The sequence below is a fragment of the Chelonoidis abingdonii genome, chromosome 4 (genome assembly GCF_003597395.2).
Source record: "Chelonoidis abingdonii isolate Lonesome George chromosome 4, CheloAbing_2.0, whole genome shotgun sequence".
NCBI classification, from domain to species: domain Eukaryota; kingdom Metazoa; phylum Chordata; order Testudines; family Testudinidae; genus Chelonoidis; species Chelonoidis abingdonii.
Genome location: NC_133772.1, coordinates 43,098,410 through 43,115,750, shown reverse-complemented (window position 1 = coordinate 43,115,750; position 17,341 = coordinate 43,098,410). Strand labels below are relative to the sequence as shown.

The 17,341-nt window shown below is 42.5% G+C and overlaps 1 protein-coding gene across 4 annotated transcripts in view; it reads right to left on the bottom strand.

Moving 5' to 3' along the window:
- Nucleotides 1-1,485: 1,485 nt before the first annotated feature.
- TSPAN32 (tetraspanin 32) overlaps nucleotides 1,486-17,341 on the bottom strand; it is a 75,825-nt gene continuing 59,969 nt past the window's right edge. For 3 of the 4 annotated variants that reach the window (XM_075065097.1, XM_075065098.1, XM_075065099.1), the window contains one exon: nucleotides 1,486-1,738. In XM_075065097.1, coding sequence (XP_074921198.1) covers nucleotides 1,586-1,738 — 153 coding nt within the window. In that variant the 3' untranslated portion in view covers nucleotides 1,486-1,585. The remainder of the gene's footprint in view (nucleotides 1,739-17,341) is intronic. The other variant, XM_075065096.1, reaches the window with a different exon arrangement.

The window sequence follows — 17,341 nt, the reverse complement described above, 5'->3', positions numbered from 1 at the left end:
TAACTATGACACACCCCTTTCGACTCACAGCAAGCTGCAACATGGCTCAGCTACCTCACTCCCTACCCCTCCCTTTCCTGTTGATAGCTGCCAAGGGATTTCTGGGAAATGTAGCTCTTTCCCTGCTCCAGGGCTGGCTCTATAGGCAGGGAACTAGGCAAGGAACTACAGCTCCCAGGGTCCCGTGGTTTCTCAGCTCCCATGCTGGATCCCCAGCTGCTCCCTGGCTCCGTTTCTGCAGGGTTGTGAGAGGGGAGGAAGTGAGTTAAAAAAAAAAAAAAGGATGGCCTGAATGCTGCCCCCTGCAAATGTGCTGCCCCAAGGACCTGCTTGTTTCGCTGGTGCCTAGAGCCGGCCCTGATAGGTGAAGCAGTGTCTACACTGATCCTGTTTTATGTGCTTGTATGACAACAGAAGGGAATGTCTTCCTTACAGAAACAATTGATACATCAGGAAATGCACACACAGCAGAATACTTACAAGAAGCAGCAGTAAAAACTATGACAAACTGAAAAAAATTCAAATGTCTAGTACGCAGATTGGTCACAGACAATGCTGCAAATGGATCCAAGATGAGAAGAAATTATTTAGAAGAGAGTGAAGAGAGTCCCAAGCTAATAACATACAGTTGCAGTGCTCATTTGATGCAACTCCTAGCCAAAGACTTCAGTGTTCCAGAAATAAAGGCTAATGTTGTTGAAATTGCAAAATACTTCCGTAACAACCACTTTGCAGCAGCTAATCTGAAAAAAGGGAAGGAACCAAGCTAACTCTCCCACAAGATGTACGATGGAACTCAGTAATGGATTGTTTTGAGCACTATATCAAGAACTGGCCTAATCTGAAAGTTTGTGAAGAAAACTGTGAAAAAATAGATGTCACTATCACAGCCAAAATTCTCAACAGCACATGTTTAAGAAAGGTTTTGTAAATGAGTTCCAATAGTTCATGGATTAGGGACCCAATATTATGTGTTTCCAGGGGCTTCTGTATAGATTATTCAGGTTAATCTTTCTAGCTACCCAATGGGACTCAGTCGACGGAGATTTTGTTTTCTTTTTTCTATAGGTGATATACTGTGATATACTGTGGCTATGTGACATACATGATGTGACTGAAACACTATCATTGGCAGGGAACCCTGAAACTGTAGAAAATGACAGTGATCTTGAAGCTGGATAGTCTTCAGATCCTGTATATTGAGGATGGATTCTCCTAAACAAAATAAGTCAATGCAGTTATTTAATTATTATTACCATATTGCTCATTCAGTATTACTCATTGCATTCACTGACAGTACTACTTTAAAGGTGAAATTGTAAAAAGAAGCTCTGCCTATTTCAGCTTTTTTTTTTTAATCACATCTGCATCTAAAATGATAGTACCACAGAGTAACAACTATATGTTTTGCTAAAACATGAGAATTCACGAATAGTCGAGAAGGAAGACAGGCAGTGCTTAAGAAAGAAGGATGAAATAAAAAAGTTTACCAACCTGAAGATCCTGCATGTTCAGTCATGTTCCTTTCATCATCTTGAACGCAGCTTCCTCCTGAGATGGGACACATCTCATTATGTTGGTTCATTCACTTCATTCGGGCAACCAGGCCTTGCATATCTTTGTTGCACTGATTGCATTTTGTACGCATGTCTGTCTTATCCACAGGTAGAGGAACTTCATTAAAATATTTCCAAACTGAGTCTCTTTTAGAGCCTGCTGCCGCTATAGGTTTTCCCTTCTAGTGAGAGAATGGTATGGTAGATATCAGATCAATGAAGGCTACACTCAGAAAGACCTCAAGACTTCTGGAATATGCTGCTCAAACAGTTTCACTTTTCTTGTGAGGACCTTCAGTTCCAGTGACTTTTCCCCCTTCATTACACTGATGATGAGGAACTGGTATAATGGGATGATGAATATTCTCTCTCTGCAGTATTATTAGAAAACCTATATTCTCACTGGTTTAGTAATAACCGAATATCCTGTTATGTGCTCTGGCTAATCAGAACCTGGTCTATTCTTAAAAGTGTGATTTATTGTATATGTATAAGCTAGTTTCTGATTAGCGGAAATAGTTAGTCCTAAAACTTAATTGGTAAAATATAAACTTTCTCGTGGTTTGACATGAATTGCCTTTGGCACAAAGCCAAAGGAGTTACTTTGGCACATATCAGATTATTTCAACATTTTTTCATAGCTTATGTGATCAATTGCAAACTTTGTTTTAAGCCAGTTCTCAATATTGGCTGAAACTTAAAGTTTTAATAATAGAGTAATTTAACCTCATTTTAAGATTACTTCTTTTAGTTAAGTTACTTTCTGGAATTATAGTTCTTGTCTTTCAAACATTTTTACTTCCACAGTAGAAAAACTGGACTGTAAGAGGTTCAATAGGTGGGAAAAAAGCCATAATGGTCGGGTATAAGAAAATTGGGGAGATGAAAGAACTACTTGTTGACCTGTGAAAAACTGATTCTTGTAACATCAGTGTTGTCCAGATTCAGCAGTGAACACCTTTGTGCAATGGTATGAATAATATCTAGCAACATTCATTTCTGTGTGGGAAAACTGAACAGTTAATTTAGGCACAATGAACTGGAATTAGATTTGTTTTACTATTAATACAGTGTGTAAACATTGAATAGAGTCTTTGTACTGATGCATTTTTGATACATTTGTGTTTTTCATGGGGTGACCCAAATGTTCCTTGTGCCCAGGGCCCCAATAAATCTTAATCCATCTCTGGCCAGAATGTACAGAATAAAAGCCTGGTACAGATGACAAAAATGGTTTCCCAGAATTACATTTAGTTTGTGATGTGTTATATTAATGAGTTATGTCAGGGTACTTTCTGTACAGTACATGGTGGCTCCTACCTACGTGCAAGGTTCTAATACTGTCAGAATGTGATTTAAAGTCTCTTTTGCAGCTTTTTGGATTCACCGCAAAATACTTTGGAATTAATAAGTAAAATGAATTTATACAAATTTACTCCAGTGATTTGTGTCACATGCTATTATTCACCCTGTGTACATAAGAACGGCCATACTGGGTCAGACCAAAGGTCCATCTAACCCAGTATCCTGTCTTCTGACAATGGCCAATGCCAGGTGTCCCAAAAGGAATGAACAGAACAGTAATCATCAAATGATCCATCCCCTGTGGCCCATTCCCAGCTTCTGGCAAAGAGAGGCTAGGGACACCATCCCTGCCCATCTTGGCTAATAGCCATTGATGGACCTATCCTCCATGAACTTATCTAATTCTTTTTTTAATCATTATAGTTTTAGCCTTCACAACATCCCCTGGCAATGAGTTCCACAGGCTGACTGTGTGTTGTGCGAAGAAATACTTCCTTTTGTTTGTTTTAAACCTGCTGCCTATTAATTTCATTTGGTGACCCCTAGTTCTTGTGTTTTGAGAAAGAGTAAATAACACCTTATTGACTTTCTTCACACCAATCATGATTTTATAGACCTCTACCATATCCCTCCTTAGTCGTCTCTTTTCCAAGCTGAAAAGTCCCAGTCTTATTAAATTCTCCTCTTATGGAAGCTGTTCCATACTCTTAATCATTTTTGTTGCCTTTTTCCAAACCTTTTTCAATTCCAGTAATGCCTTCTGTAGGAGGATAAGGCACTGTCATCTCTGATTAGTTTGGTTCAAGAGTTCAGCTTTGGGCTCTCTTTTCTAAAATAATAACTACTAAATTAAGTTCTTTGGAATAGGTGGATGTTGCAAGAATGTCAGAAACCTCTTTGAGATGTATGCATTTCACTAACGTCAGACCAAATTTACCACATCCTTCCTCAACATGCAAGCTATAGAACAGAGGTAGACAAACTATGGCCGGGGGGCCGCATCCAGCCCTCCAGATGTTTTAATCCAGCCCTCGAGCTCCTGCCGCAAAGAGGGGTCCAGAGCTTGCCTCACTCCCATGCTCTAGATAAGAAGCAGGGCCAGGGGCTTGCCCTGCTCTGTATGGCTCCTGGAAACAGCGGCATGTCCTCCTTCTGGCTCCTATATGTAAGGGCAGCCATAGGGCTCCACACACTGCCCCCACCCCAAGCGCCGCCCCTGCAGCTCCCATTGGCCAGAAACCACAGCCAATGAGAGCTGCAGGGGCAGTACCTGCAGATGGGGCAGTGTTCAGAGTTGCCTGGCCGTTCCTCTGTATAGGAGCCAGAGGAAGGATGTGCGCTGCTTCTGGGAGCTGCTTGTGGTAAGCGCTGCCTGAAGCCTGCACCCCAACCTCCTCCCATGTCCCAACCCCCTGCCCCAGCCCTGATCCCCCTCCCATCCTCCAAACCCCTTGGTCCCAGCCCGGAGCAACTGCCTGCACCCCAAACTCCTCATTCCCAGCCTCACCCCAGAACCTGCACTCCCAGCTGGAGCCCTCACCCCAACTCGCACCCCAACCCCCAATTTCATGAGCATTCATGGCCCGCCATACAATTTCCATACCCAGATGTGGCCCTCGGGCCAAAAAGTTTGCCCACCCCTGCTCTAGAACATGCACTTACAATTAAGGCACATTCTGGCAGTAGTGTATACAAAGGCTTTGTAACGGAGGCCCAGCTCCTCCGCTGGCCTCTTCCTGGCAAAAACTTGCGCATACTCTAAAAGGTATGTGCTTAGTGAGGCTTTATTTCTATTTCCCTTCATTGATATCACCACCGTCCCCCATGCTTTCCCTCAAGTGAAAAATCTCCTCCCTTGTCTAATAGGAAGGAGTTTTCAGAGTTTGTTTTCTGTGAATCGTAGGGAGCAGATGGTTCCTCCCTCAGCATGAGCTGAGCTTGGAAAACCCTTTTTGTTTTGAATCTACAAATTCAGCTCACTCCCCATTTGACCTTCAGCATTGTTTCTTGGAGGAAAAAATGTCGCTCTGCTTAATTTTTGTCTGTTTCTAATAAACACAATAACTAGATGCAGTCTGTGCAGTCTGTCTCCCTTGTTATATTTAAATATTGATATCCGTGTCTCTATGGTGACCAGTCGAGTTATGTAATGAGACGTGGGAGAGTGTTGGAGGAGAACAACTCAAAGAGAGTGGAGGAGGTTAGCGGCTTCTTTTTAAGGTATAATTACTGTTATAAATGGCATCTGATAGTTTTGAAACAGATTGAGAATTGCTTTCAGTAAGCAGTAGCCATTGGGGGAAGCCGTGGTTTGCCGTGGTGTGATAAATGAACCTCTCAGAAGGTCAGATGAGTCTCTAAAAGTACCTGAATTGCTTGAGTCTGACAAAAACCAAAACCAAACCAAAACCAAAACCAAAACCAAATCAAGGTGGAAATCACAGGAGCACAAGCTTTCTCATGAGATCTCTGGCACTTCCAGTTTCCAGCTGTAATTGAAAGAAGTGAGGAGGGGGGGAATATTATTTCAGCAAAGGTTTGGATCCAATGTGGGTTTCTTAAATTATCCAAACTTGTTCACCCTTCTCTACTCAGAACACTAGTGTTCTCCACGTGGGAGGGAACCCAGTTGTATAATCAGTAGGCGTTAAGGGCTACAGGGGATGTCATAATTGCTGATGTCATAACTGTAGAGAGGTTGTGGCTGAAAAGGGGATTAATATGCCCACAAACAACAGGGATAATTTAAGAGTTAAATGAGAACACTCCTGATATGCTTTGGAGGGAAGGAGAGGATTTCTCCTTACTGTAATACAAATAATCTAAATGAAGGTTAAAGTGAGAGTCAGCCTGGAGGCAGGGAAATGTGCCAAGAGCACAGTCCATTACTCCTACTAGCTAACCTGAAGAGGAGTGTTGTGATGTTATCTCATATGAGGATTTCTGGGAGTCAAAGTAACTGAAAGCACCCCCTGTATTCACACCCTTCACGTTATTGTAATAAACTTTGTACAAAATATGCCTTGTGAGGTATTGTTTAAAAACTAACAACACACTGATCATCAATATTCTTGTTTAATGTATGTACTAAACATATATTAAGAGTTATGAACATAAACTAAAATTATGACTACAATGTTTACCAGACAAGTCTGGAGAGGGAGTAAACTGGTTTCTCAAAGGCAAAGGACAAGCTGACTCCTCTAGCTAGGTGTCATCAAAGTTGATTGGCAATCACCGGATAAGTGGCCATTTGCAGGAACAGAGCCATCTGTATTTTAGCTAACATCATAAAACTGCTTTCACCATGGGACTCCACATCCCCATCCTCACAGCTGGAATGAACTTTATGTGGCGATAAACTTCAGAAAATGTGTTCAAAGGGTGATTAGACTTTAACAGTGAGGGGCAAAAACACCCCAAATTATAGTTCTCTCTCTCACACACACACCCATGATGACAAAGAAACCAGCCCTTTGACTTTGGGGAGGATCCTGACCTGAGAATTTTCTGGTGCTGGGAACCTGTGGTGTGGAATTTACCTTGAACCAAGTCTAGCATGTTACGTTTTAGCTACTGGGAATGTTTTATGTTTTTTTTTCTTGTAACCATTTCTGACTTTAATACCTTATACTTGAACTGACCTAAAACCTCTCTCCCTTTGTAGTTAGATAAACTTGTTTTATTTTTAATCTAAAATAATCCAGTGTTGTGTTTAAACCGAACTGTTTGGCAAATCCAGTCAAAATAGCAAACTTAAATAGTATCAGAAGGATAGCTGAGTTCGTCTGGATCTGTAAAAGCAGCAAAGAGTCCTGTGGCACCTTATAAACAAACAGACGTTTTGGAGCATGAGCTTTCGTGGGTGAATACCCACTTCGTCAGATGCATGTACTTAAATATTGACCCTTTACTGGGGCAACACACCTTTTATATCTGAACTGCCCAGGAAAAGGCTGGACAGTGCAGAACACACTTTTGGAGGGAAATTCAGGACTGAGAGAGTGTTGGAGTCACCCTATAACTAGTAACCATGGCTGGTAGAAGCCAGAGTGTGACTGGTGTGTTGCTGACAGGCTGCTGTGGCCAGAGTTGCTGGACCAGGGCTGCTCCTTTACCCAGATACTCAGGGTGTGAAGTGCATGCCGGTAGGCTGTTTGTGAGCAGCCCAGGTTGGGAGCTATAACAGCAAAGCATTGTGAGGCATCCTAGGCTGTGGGGCAGGCAGTGACACCACTGCTCACTGGTCTGGACTGCACCCTGGAATTTGACACACAGCAGATGTCAAGAATATAAGTTTATTCCTTGGAAAGCACAAGCAGCGTGTTCAGCCTTGTCCAAGAAAAAGAAACAGTCCCTGTGCTAAGGAGTTTACAGTTGATATAAAAGGCCAGCATAAAGTGCACTCGTAGTTCAAGAGGAAGATCGTATCTTTAAAATCTCTTTCTTTCCTTTCTTTTTTAAATATCTAGTATAATTTTTGGACCTAAGCTTAAACAAACTGTGATTTTCACTAATATGTTCGCTATTGACAACTGTTCAATAACTCCTGTACAAGTAAAACCATCTGCTTTTTCAAAGTGGCTGTGAAGACACACCTGCTCCAACTACTTATACAAATATTTGAGCTCTGATTGGTTATGCTTTTGCTTTCCATGAACATCACTGCAAATAAAAACTCACTCGGATATCTGCAAATAAAGAGAATCACAAGCAAACAGTGAAACAAGAATATTCATTTTATTGGCAAGAATAAAATCCTCTATATTCGGCCAGGTCTCAGAGAGACAGCACCTTTTATACAAGAAAAGATATCTGTCGGGTGGACAGGTCTGTGGTCAGTTTAAAACATTCCTTCAGCAGCCTTCTCCTCCAGAACTCACACAGATTGATCAACGGTCTTATATGTCTACCATATAGAGAGAAGTGTGCTTATGTTTAACCCCCTTGAGGCTGGAGATATCTAGACCTCCCTAAGCACTCATTTGTTTGGCAGCCTGGAGGATGTCAGCAGACTGAAGATTAGTGAGCTAAAGATAGCACAGAATTGGAACATAAGTCTGCCCTGAGTTTTCTTGCCCACAATATGATCTTGGCTGTGTAGAGCATTTTGTATCTCCATAAGGGGTAAATGAGACCAAACTGTCCATTGGTCTGTTCTCCTTAAGACCTTCCCAGGAGCTCAGTGCATTTGTAGTATCTCCTTAATTTTGTAATTGGGAGAGGGAAGAAGGCACTCTAAAGAGCATGCTCTCCTGGGGTACAGTCAATAATGTCTCCCCAGTAAGCTTGTTACCTATAACTCATTGTGGATTTGGATAGCCAATTTTTAAAGCTACATGTATTTTTCCAAAGTGGACTCTTCCTTCAAACTTCCTCATCACCCCATCATTTTTTCCAGTACTATTCTCCACTGTTCTACTTGATGTAACAATCTGACTGGCAGATGTGATATTTACTACTACTTGCTAATCCTTCCAGAGGAGGTACTGTCTTTAAACCCTTTCTTGTCCCAGAGGGAAATAAATACAATTATTATTGATGGAGCTGGTAGCACTGCCAGTTATTAAGGTTGTCCAACATTTCCCTTTACAAGACCATAATCAGCTGTTTATAACTTTTCCAAACTTTACTTGTTAGGGCTGAAATTTCCCTCAGGTGTCTGCCTCAGGCTGACTTCTGGAATATTTCAACCAAAACAGTTCAGCTGTTTCGAAGAACAAGGTTGGGGAAAAATATATTGTTTTACAATTTTAAAAATGCTCTGACAGCCTTTTCTTTGAAAAGCTCTAGCTCCCCCCTGCTTCGAAGCAGGGGCTTCAACTTTGGCAGGGGTGGCCTGTATCATCCCCATGAAAATCCACCCAAATATGGCCAAGTTAACAATGCCTTTTCAAAATCACAGTTCACACATGTTCAGCAGAGATATTTTTAGAGACCCTGCTCTAGGAATTAAAATAGGAGTGTAGAGGAGGCGGCTGTGATGTGTAGAACCCTGCTTCATTCACTGCAGAAATTGGAAGGTGTATAGTGAATGAGACAGGAGATTGCAGAAAGAGAAAGGACGGGCTCATTGTTAAGCCAGCTGAAGGCAGGAGCGGCGCCAGAGTTTTTGGCACCCTAGGCGGGGGTCCTTCCGAACTCCCGGTTGTTGGCGGCAATTCTGCGGCCGGGGGGGTGGGGGGTCCTTCCGCCGCCCGGTCTTCGGGGCACTTTGGCGGCGAGTCCCGGAGTGAGTGAAAGACCCGCCGCAGAATTGCTGCCGAAGACCTGGAGCGCAGAAGGACCCCCCACCGCTGAATTGCCGCCAAGGGGAGCAAAATGCTGCCCTCCCAAATCTTGGTGCGGTCGCCTAAATGGAAGCGCCAGCCCTGGCTGAAGGCTGCCCTGAGGAGTTGGATTCTCTCCGTCTTTGCCACAGAGTCACCAAACCTTTCATGGGTGGTCACTAATTATATGTTTCTCATTTTCTGGGTGCCTGACTTGAAACCCCAGAACCAGATGTGCAGAATTACTGAGCACTCACAGCTGCCTCTAAAGCCAATGGAAGCTGTGCTCTGAACATCTAAAGGGCTATATAATTGAAAATACTCTGAAAAATCAGATCCTAAGCATCTATGTTAGGCACCTTAATCTTGCTGTACTTCAGTTCCTTCCCTGTAAAACAGAGATAATAATATCCTGTGACCTCACAGGGATGTGTGAAAATAACTACATCAACATTTGCAACGCACTCAGATACGCTGGTGATGAACACCATAGGACATTAATCACTCTGTATTCAGAGCAGGGTTTGAATAACATGCAGCTAATAAGGCCTAAAGCCACACATTGAAAAACAAAGAGAAAACAAATTATTGACTAGCTACACTTTAAATGAGCACCATCTACCCTATGCACGGAAAGAGGCAGGGGTCTTGTGGCAAAAAATAGCCTGTGATCATGTAATTGAAGACTGAATATACACAAGAAGACCAAATTAAGATTGCACAGGCAACCTCCAGTCTGGCATTTTCTAACTTTGGAGTGCTTGGTTTTGCAACCTTGATAACATTTTTTTTTAAACCACTATTTGTTTTTGCATGGGTGAAACATAGCATAAAAGCCCAAACTCACAGAAAGGGGACATCCTTCCATCTAGCGGTTTGGAGGTTGATCCATTCCCAGTAGCTGACTTCCTCTGACATACAGGCACCAGGAAGCCTAACAGGCCACAGCTGCTTCCGGGCCTTGCTGGTTAACCCCTGCCTTTCCATGGTTGAGCTCCACAGCTTTCTGACACAGTCATGTCCAGGAGATGCAATCTGCCATACACCACATGCATCTAACCCATTTGTTTCCCTTGTTGGTTGTCCTTTTCAGCCACAGAAAGCTCTAATCCCCTTCTCCACATTGGGGCATGCTCTTTCTTGGGCTCCCAACAAGACCGAGTCTGTTTCTGCAGCACTTACAAATGGGTCAGAACTCCTCAGGCTGTGCTGACTGGCAAAAATGGGAACTGGAATTCACAACTAGTAAGTAGTAGCAGCAAGGGTGAAGGCTCTAATGCAGATAGAGCTTATGCATTTCGATGACAGGTAGAGGTCAAATGATCTGGACTCTGTCTACACTATAGCTTGTACCGTCATCACCATCGGAGCTCCACTGTTTGGCACCAGCAACTCTGGGTCCCATTTTTGCCAGTGTAGACGTGGCCCTAGTGACAAGTGTGACAGATATTGCAATCCCATGCAGTATTTTGGGGGAGCTCTGTATTAAACTTATGAATGGGTTATGTGTGATTGCGTTCTACTCTCGGGGGGGAGGGTTACCACAGCCCTTACATGAATTAAAACAGAAGGGGTGATGCCTCTGAGATTGTAAATAACTCCACAGAAATTCCACCCTGGGGTGATTTGCATATACTGGTTCAGGCTGGGTTTTCCAGATACTAGGAAGCAACATATAAAATGCCGAGCTTCACTTGACTAATGGTCTTCATTTTGATTCAGCAAATGGACATGACTGTCTGTCCAAGGGGAAGCCCCAACTCTCGCTGAAGGGTTGGAAGGGATGGTGGTCTATCAGACTTCCCATGTGGAACAGGCAGGGCCGGCTCCAGGGATTTTGCCACCCCAAGCAGTCAAAAAAAAAAGAAAAGCCATGATCGTGATCTGCGGCAATTCAGCAGGAGGTCCTTCACTCCCAGCGGGAGTGAGGGACCCTCCGCCAAATTGCCGCCGAATACCTGAAAGTGCCACCCCGCTCCAGAGTGGCTGCCCCAAGCACCTGCTTGATAAGCTGGTGCCTGGAGCTGGCACTGGGAACAGGGGTGGTTTCTCCTATGTTTAGTATGGGTCTCAATCTGTTGTTTTTATGTTTTCTCTGCAATGCTTTTCTCTTGTTAATAAAGGTGCTTGATTCGAAAGAGCTGTGGGAGAACATGTGATTGCAGGCAATACACTGTTCTTAGCCCTTGGAGAAAAAGCAACTCAGAGTTGCTAGCCATTAGGCAGACTGGCTTGCTGAGAATATCGCAGTGTAAGGCAGGGGGCTGTGCAGCCTTATAATCTCCTGGTCAGAAGGGAGGGGGACAGTAGTTCCTGTCCAGAGACATGTGACATGAGCCTGGCCTGGACACTCCTGGAGTAGAATTCAGAGGGGGGAAGACACATGCTGTACCCCTGAAACTGTGGAGACAAATACTGGAGCACTGCCTTTGCTCTACTCCTCCTTATTCACAATACAGGACAGAGATGTTTAACCGCACATCCTTTTAGAAAGATGGACGCAGACTCACAGCTCCTAAGGTCTGATTTCATTTCTCTGCTTCCGCGATGGGGCTCCTGCATTTAAATCTAAAATCCACATTAAATAGGTTCTCTGTTTTTATGAGCCTAAAATAAAAACACTATTTTAATAATTAACAATGTTTAAATTAATTGGTGCTTTGTATATTACTTTCTGTTATCACATGCTACCGCCTCCTGAGTTCTCAAAGTGACTCTGTCTCTTGGGATGCTAAATAAAGTCATTATAATCACAGCATCACTTTCTTTCATAATCCCTCCTTCTCATTCTTCATCACTACTCATCAAAATAAAATTGATTCTGTTATGGGCACAGCCAGTTTTTAGTGCACAGCTTTTTAATAAATGATAATATTGGGCTGTTCTGTTGTGTCTTTCTGCCAAGGATATAAAAGCCCTTTCCAGTCATTAATCAATCAGGACTTCCCAGCTGACAGCTTTGGGAAGTAGGTGTTATTTATCTCTGTTGTGCTAATGTGTAAACTGAGGCACAGAGGGGTTACATCACATGACTTGTCCAGGCTTACCCAGCAAGTAAATGGCAATCAGGACCAGGAATAAAGTCTTCAGTAGGTACAATCGAGGGACAAGTGGAGATTATAGACTACTCTGGGGGCCAAAATGGCCTCTGACATAAGTTAGAGCAGTCACTGGTTGCTGAAACTTACAGTAGCCCATCATAGGCTTCCCATGGGCTGCTGTACAGGCATGTCTGCAATAGTGCCATTCCAAGCCCCACTGTGCTGAGGAGGAAACATAGGGCTATTTAGGGACTGAGGAGCATGTCCCTGGGCCTTTGCAGTGCCTTTACAGTCTTTGTGTGTTGCCAGAACAGCACCTAGGGGCTAGGGTAGGGGAACAGAATCTGTGGCCAGGAGCCCTTAATCCCAGTCACCTACTTGAACCACTAGCAGACACTGCCTTTAATAAAACCTTGTCCAGCATTAACCTCAGCTTGCAGAATGAAGAGCAGCAGCAAAGGGAGTTACTGTCAGTCTTTTGTGTATGGAAGACTGTGACTGCAAAGTAGTGGGTATTGAAAGCTGGGAACAGGGGAAATCATTCGATCAGCACTGGTAGGGCTGTAATGAACACCACAAAATGTATTTTTAGTGTATTCACTACATATATTTAAGGGGTGCTGGTGCAACCCACACCTCCTGGGTGTAGTGCTCTGTCCCACCTAGTGGCACCAAGACCACTTAAAGAGAGAAATAAAATGAGTCTGCTCTACAGTCTTAGCTAACAGCAGTGGGCTTTTAGCTCATGTGGTAGAGGCTCATGTACTAAGCCCTAGAGGTCCCTGGTTCAATCCTATCTACTGGGGTCTGTGGGTGTTACACAGGAATGCTCTTTTTTTTGGTGTCCAGGCTGTTGGTGCAATGCGTATCTACAATATTGTTCTTGTCATACTAGATTTTGGGAAAAACTCACTGAGGATTCTGGGCTGAACGTCACAACCTCAGAAAGGAGGGGAGAACTGGCCACCTCATTGCAAGAAAGTCTGCATGCTAAGTCTGCTTCTTGACTGGACAAATAACGGGTTGTACTCCAGCTGTACTAGCCTGCTGTAAAAAGGATGCAGTTCAGGTTCCCACCCCTACTTCCACAGCAATAAAAAAGCTTAACATGCTCTTTTCAGGAGGAATAAAGAAAAAAAAAACCCCAACCAGCCCTCTTCCCCACCCCCAAAAAGTCCAAAACACAGAAAATCCCTCTTCTCCACCTTCCAGCCATAGGTGTCACAGGAGTTGTAGCTATGACAAATACTGGATACCTGCCTGTTTCCCCCAATGTAGATCCAGTGAGCCGTAAAGGACTTAAACATTGGGTGTGGGCCCTTTTTTATGGTATATAAAGAAGGCCTGAAACGATTTCACCCTCAGCCCCTTACATTCGAAATACCAGACTGGTCTTCCCTAGGTGGGCAGGAGGATCTCTTGGGGCTCTCAGAGATGTTTATTATCTACTCTCCCACCTCAACGGACAGGGTTGGGGCAGTGCTGAATCTAACAATGCCATCCTTACACCCAAATATTCATTAAATATGGGAGTTAAATAGATGTGAAAAAACAAGTAATGAACCAATCCTGCTCATTAAACAAATAGGTTAATCAAAAAGGTCTTTTCCCTTGCATTTGCTCAACCTCTTGTGAAATCAGAATTTCACTAGTTCTCCAGTCACCATAGAGTCTTGAAGCCAAAAATAACACCCCCAGAAACCTTCCTTTCAGGCTCTCTGTTAAATGTTAGTTAGTTCTTTAACCTGAACACCATGTTCTTTATATAGAGATTAGATACTTACTTCTTTCTAAGCTTGTTTTGTAGTTTGAAAGGAACACATTCCTGCTCTAACCCTAGTTGGTTCCTGGGGAGGGGAGGCTGATGACTGCAGCAATAAGGAACAGAAGCTGAGCAGGCTGGTACGCTCCCCTTCTTCAAAGTTTGATACAGTCATAGCTGCCCTTCACTGCTAGGATATGCTTGTATGCCAGAGCGACTGCCAGCTGTATGGATAATACATCTTACCAACGCTGAATTGCTGCCAAGCTTCATTATACAAACACCACAGCCACCCAAACAGCCTTGTGTGCATACAGAAAGAGTGAGGGACGATAGCATTTTGCCATGACATAAATTTTTATTGAAGTAGTCAAGAGTCACATGACCCTCCAGCTGGCCTTTGGGATAACCATAGCATTAGCTTTGACAGTGACGCACAGAGTACATCAGTTTATTTTTAATTCAGTAGTATGGTATTCTAATTGTCTATCATACAGATCAGAGGTTGATTGAAACAAACAATGGGGCAAATCCTCAGCTGAGGATCTGGCCCCATCTGTTGCACTAATTTAAAGCATTCTGAAATCGACCCTTGCAATTACAGAAAGTTCCTTGCCAAAAGGAGCTATGATGGCAAGATATTTCAAACAGTTAGGACAACGCTTCCTTTTTAAATTAGAAATGTAATCAATATGAAATATCTAACTAATCATTAACAAACATACAAACACCTTGTTGTTTTATGCTAAAAAAAGATGATAGAGTCAATTAGCTTATTGAACAGCCAAGGTGACGTGAAAATCTTTATGGTGACCCTGTCCAAATAGTTATAAGGACTAAATGACCACAAAATGTGATAAACAGTTTAGCAGGTAGATAAACAATTTAACAGATAAAGTGATCTCACCAACCTTATCACTGATGTGGAGGTCAGACTAGATGATCACAATGGTCCCTTCTGACCTTAAAGTCTTTGATTCTATGAAATTGGTACAGTGACATGCACAACTGTTTTGTCTTACTGTTTCATTACCATCAAAATTATTGGCATTGAACCAAGAAAAAAAATTGGTCAAGTAAGTTTATATTGCTGCATAATGAACACCTAAACAACTACACAATCATCAAGGAATGTCATGAGACTCTTTATAGAGACAGGAGTTTGAAAAAGGATATCTGTGCAGACTGCTAAATATGCTGATGGAGAAACTGCGGCCTGGCAAAGAAGGTAGGGTTGTGTAAAGTTGTTCAAGATATACTGCAAGAGGAACCTACAAAAGCAGCTTGTGGAAGTAGATTACTGACTGAAGCCTGGATTAACAATTGTCTTAAAAGATTATCATACTAAATGCACAATTGGTGGCAACGGATGTTGCAAGCTGATATAGGTCCTAAAATGTTTAGTGGAAACTAGTATGTCCCAAGCTACTTGTCTGGTTGGATGTTTCAAAAGGTCATCAGATAGGAAGTTTGCTTTCTAATTGGTCCACATCAACTTTACCTAGAAGAGGAGCAAAGCCACATGGCTCATCAGAAATTGTACAAAAAGCTCTGTTCAGCAATTTGCTCACTGAAACTGAAACATCTGGATGAGATTACATGAATGGGATTGTCATCAGGTAGCGATGGAGAGCACCCCCTCTCTGCTAACACCTGATGTCTTGGGAAAACAAAAGATGGGAAATCAATAGGAATTTGGCACCTAGGTGCTTTTGAAAATCCCACTAGGTGCTTATTTGCATCATTAGGCTCCTATCTTTAAAAATCTGGCTCTAAGGCAACAAGTAACTGAGAATGTCAAGCCCAGAAGAACTCATGTCACTGAGAATAGTATTATTTGTGACAGGAAATCATGGCTGGGTACAGCAAAGGTGCATCTCAGAAAGATTAAGAGTGTGTTAAAGCAATCAGCCTAGGTGCTTGTCCATACAGAGACCAATGGTACGTCTACACTACGCAGACTAGAGTGGCACATGGTCGTCATGTAGATGCAGCCTACAGTGACAGAAGGGGTTTTTCTACACCTACTCCTCAGCCAATGCTAGGGATTTCGATGGAAGACCTCTTCCATTGGCTAGTGGTGTCCCCAGGGAGGTATGTCAGCATAGCTATGTCCATCAGGAGTGTGGTTTTTTCACTGACGTAGCTATGCTGATGTAACTTTTCATTGTAGACCAGGCCTTCGTGCATGGCAAGCTGCAGTGTAAATCTACAGGGTACTAGCCTGCGGTGCAGTAACTGGCTGTATGCATTAAATGCTACCATGTATTAAAGGTTCTGCAGTGTGCTTTGAACTACTGCTGTTTGAAACATGCTGCAAAAAAAAAATAAAAAGGGGAAGCAGCTGTGTCCACACGCCCACTTGGTGAGCAGCAGACTAGTGCCATGGAAGATTTACACCCCAGCTTGCCTGCACTAAGTCTTCATGTGGAGAAGCCCTAGATCATTTTTTGCAGTGACAAGAAACTGACAACTTCTTAGCTAAGAGAGAAAAAGAATTCTGAATTGTCCAATTAAGCTCCAGACTTTTGGCACTGCTGAATATTTAGTTAAAGAGTTTACAGTATTCGTGAACTTCCAGAGAAATTACAAATAGCTTTAAAATTATTCTAGAAACATGTATGTGGGGTTTGATGCATTATAATAGTGAATATGTCCATAATGGAAAGAGTTTAGCTATGAATAGCACCAAGGCAAAGCAATTTTGAATCAAATTGACTTTGATAAGTAACTTGTTCAAATTTCTATATTCTAACTGGAGAGAGATTTGGTTGAACTGCCATGGGCAGTCCCATAATCTCATTGACACACAAGCATAGTGGTGGATTGATAAGGATCTTTACTTAAAGATACAGAGTTCTACAGTGATAGTCACATGGTGAGAATAGTGTAGATTTAGGATAAAGTTCGTCTGTGTATCAAGACTGATAGGACCTTGAGTTAACTGAGTCTCAGAAATTAAAGGCAAAATTGTCAGAAGTGTAAACTAATTTTGGGTGCCCTCCTTGAGAGGACTAGTGCCTGTTTTTTCAGAGTACTCAGCATACATTTATTTATTTGATTTGTTATCTTGTGATACATTGTAACATCCAATGTTGACGTTCTTTTAAATGTAAATGCTACCATCTTTATTTTACTTTCCATAATTTCTTATTGGTTTTTTAACTTCTGTTTTGGCAAACACATTTATAAATTTACAATAGTTCCCCAGTTTGTAATTTTAGTTCAGGAACAGAATGGACTGTGGGAAACTTGGTGGATAATTAGTTAAAATAAGTTACTTATCCCATGTTCCTCTAATGCATTTCTTTCTTCTTTCTGCCAGGGGCAACTGGTTATTTGGTGGTGGTGTGGGGGTTGTGTGTGTGTGTGGCCTGGTCTACACTACGTGTTTAAACCCATTTTAGC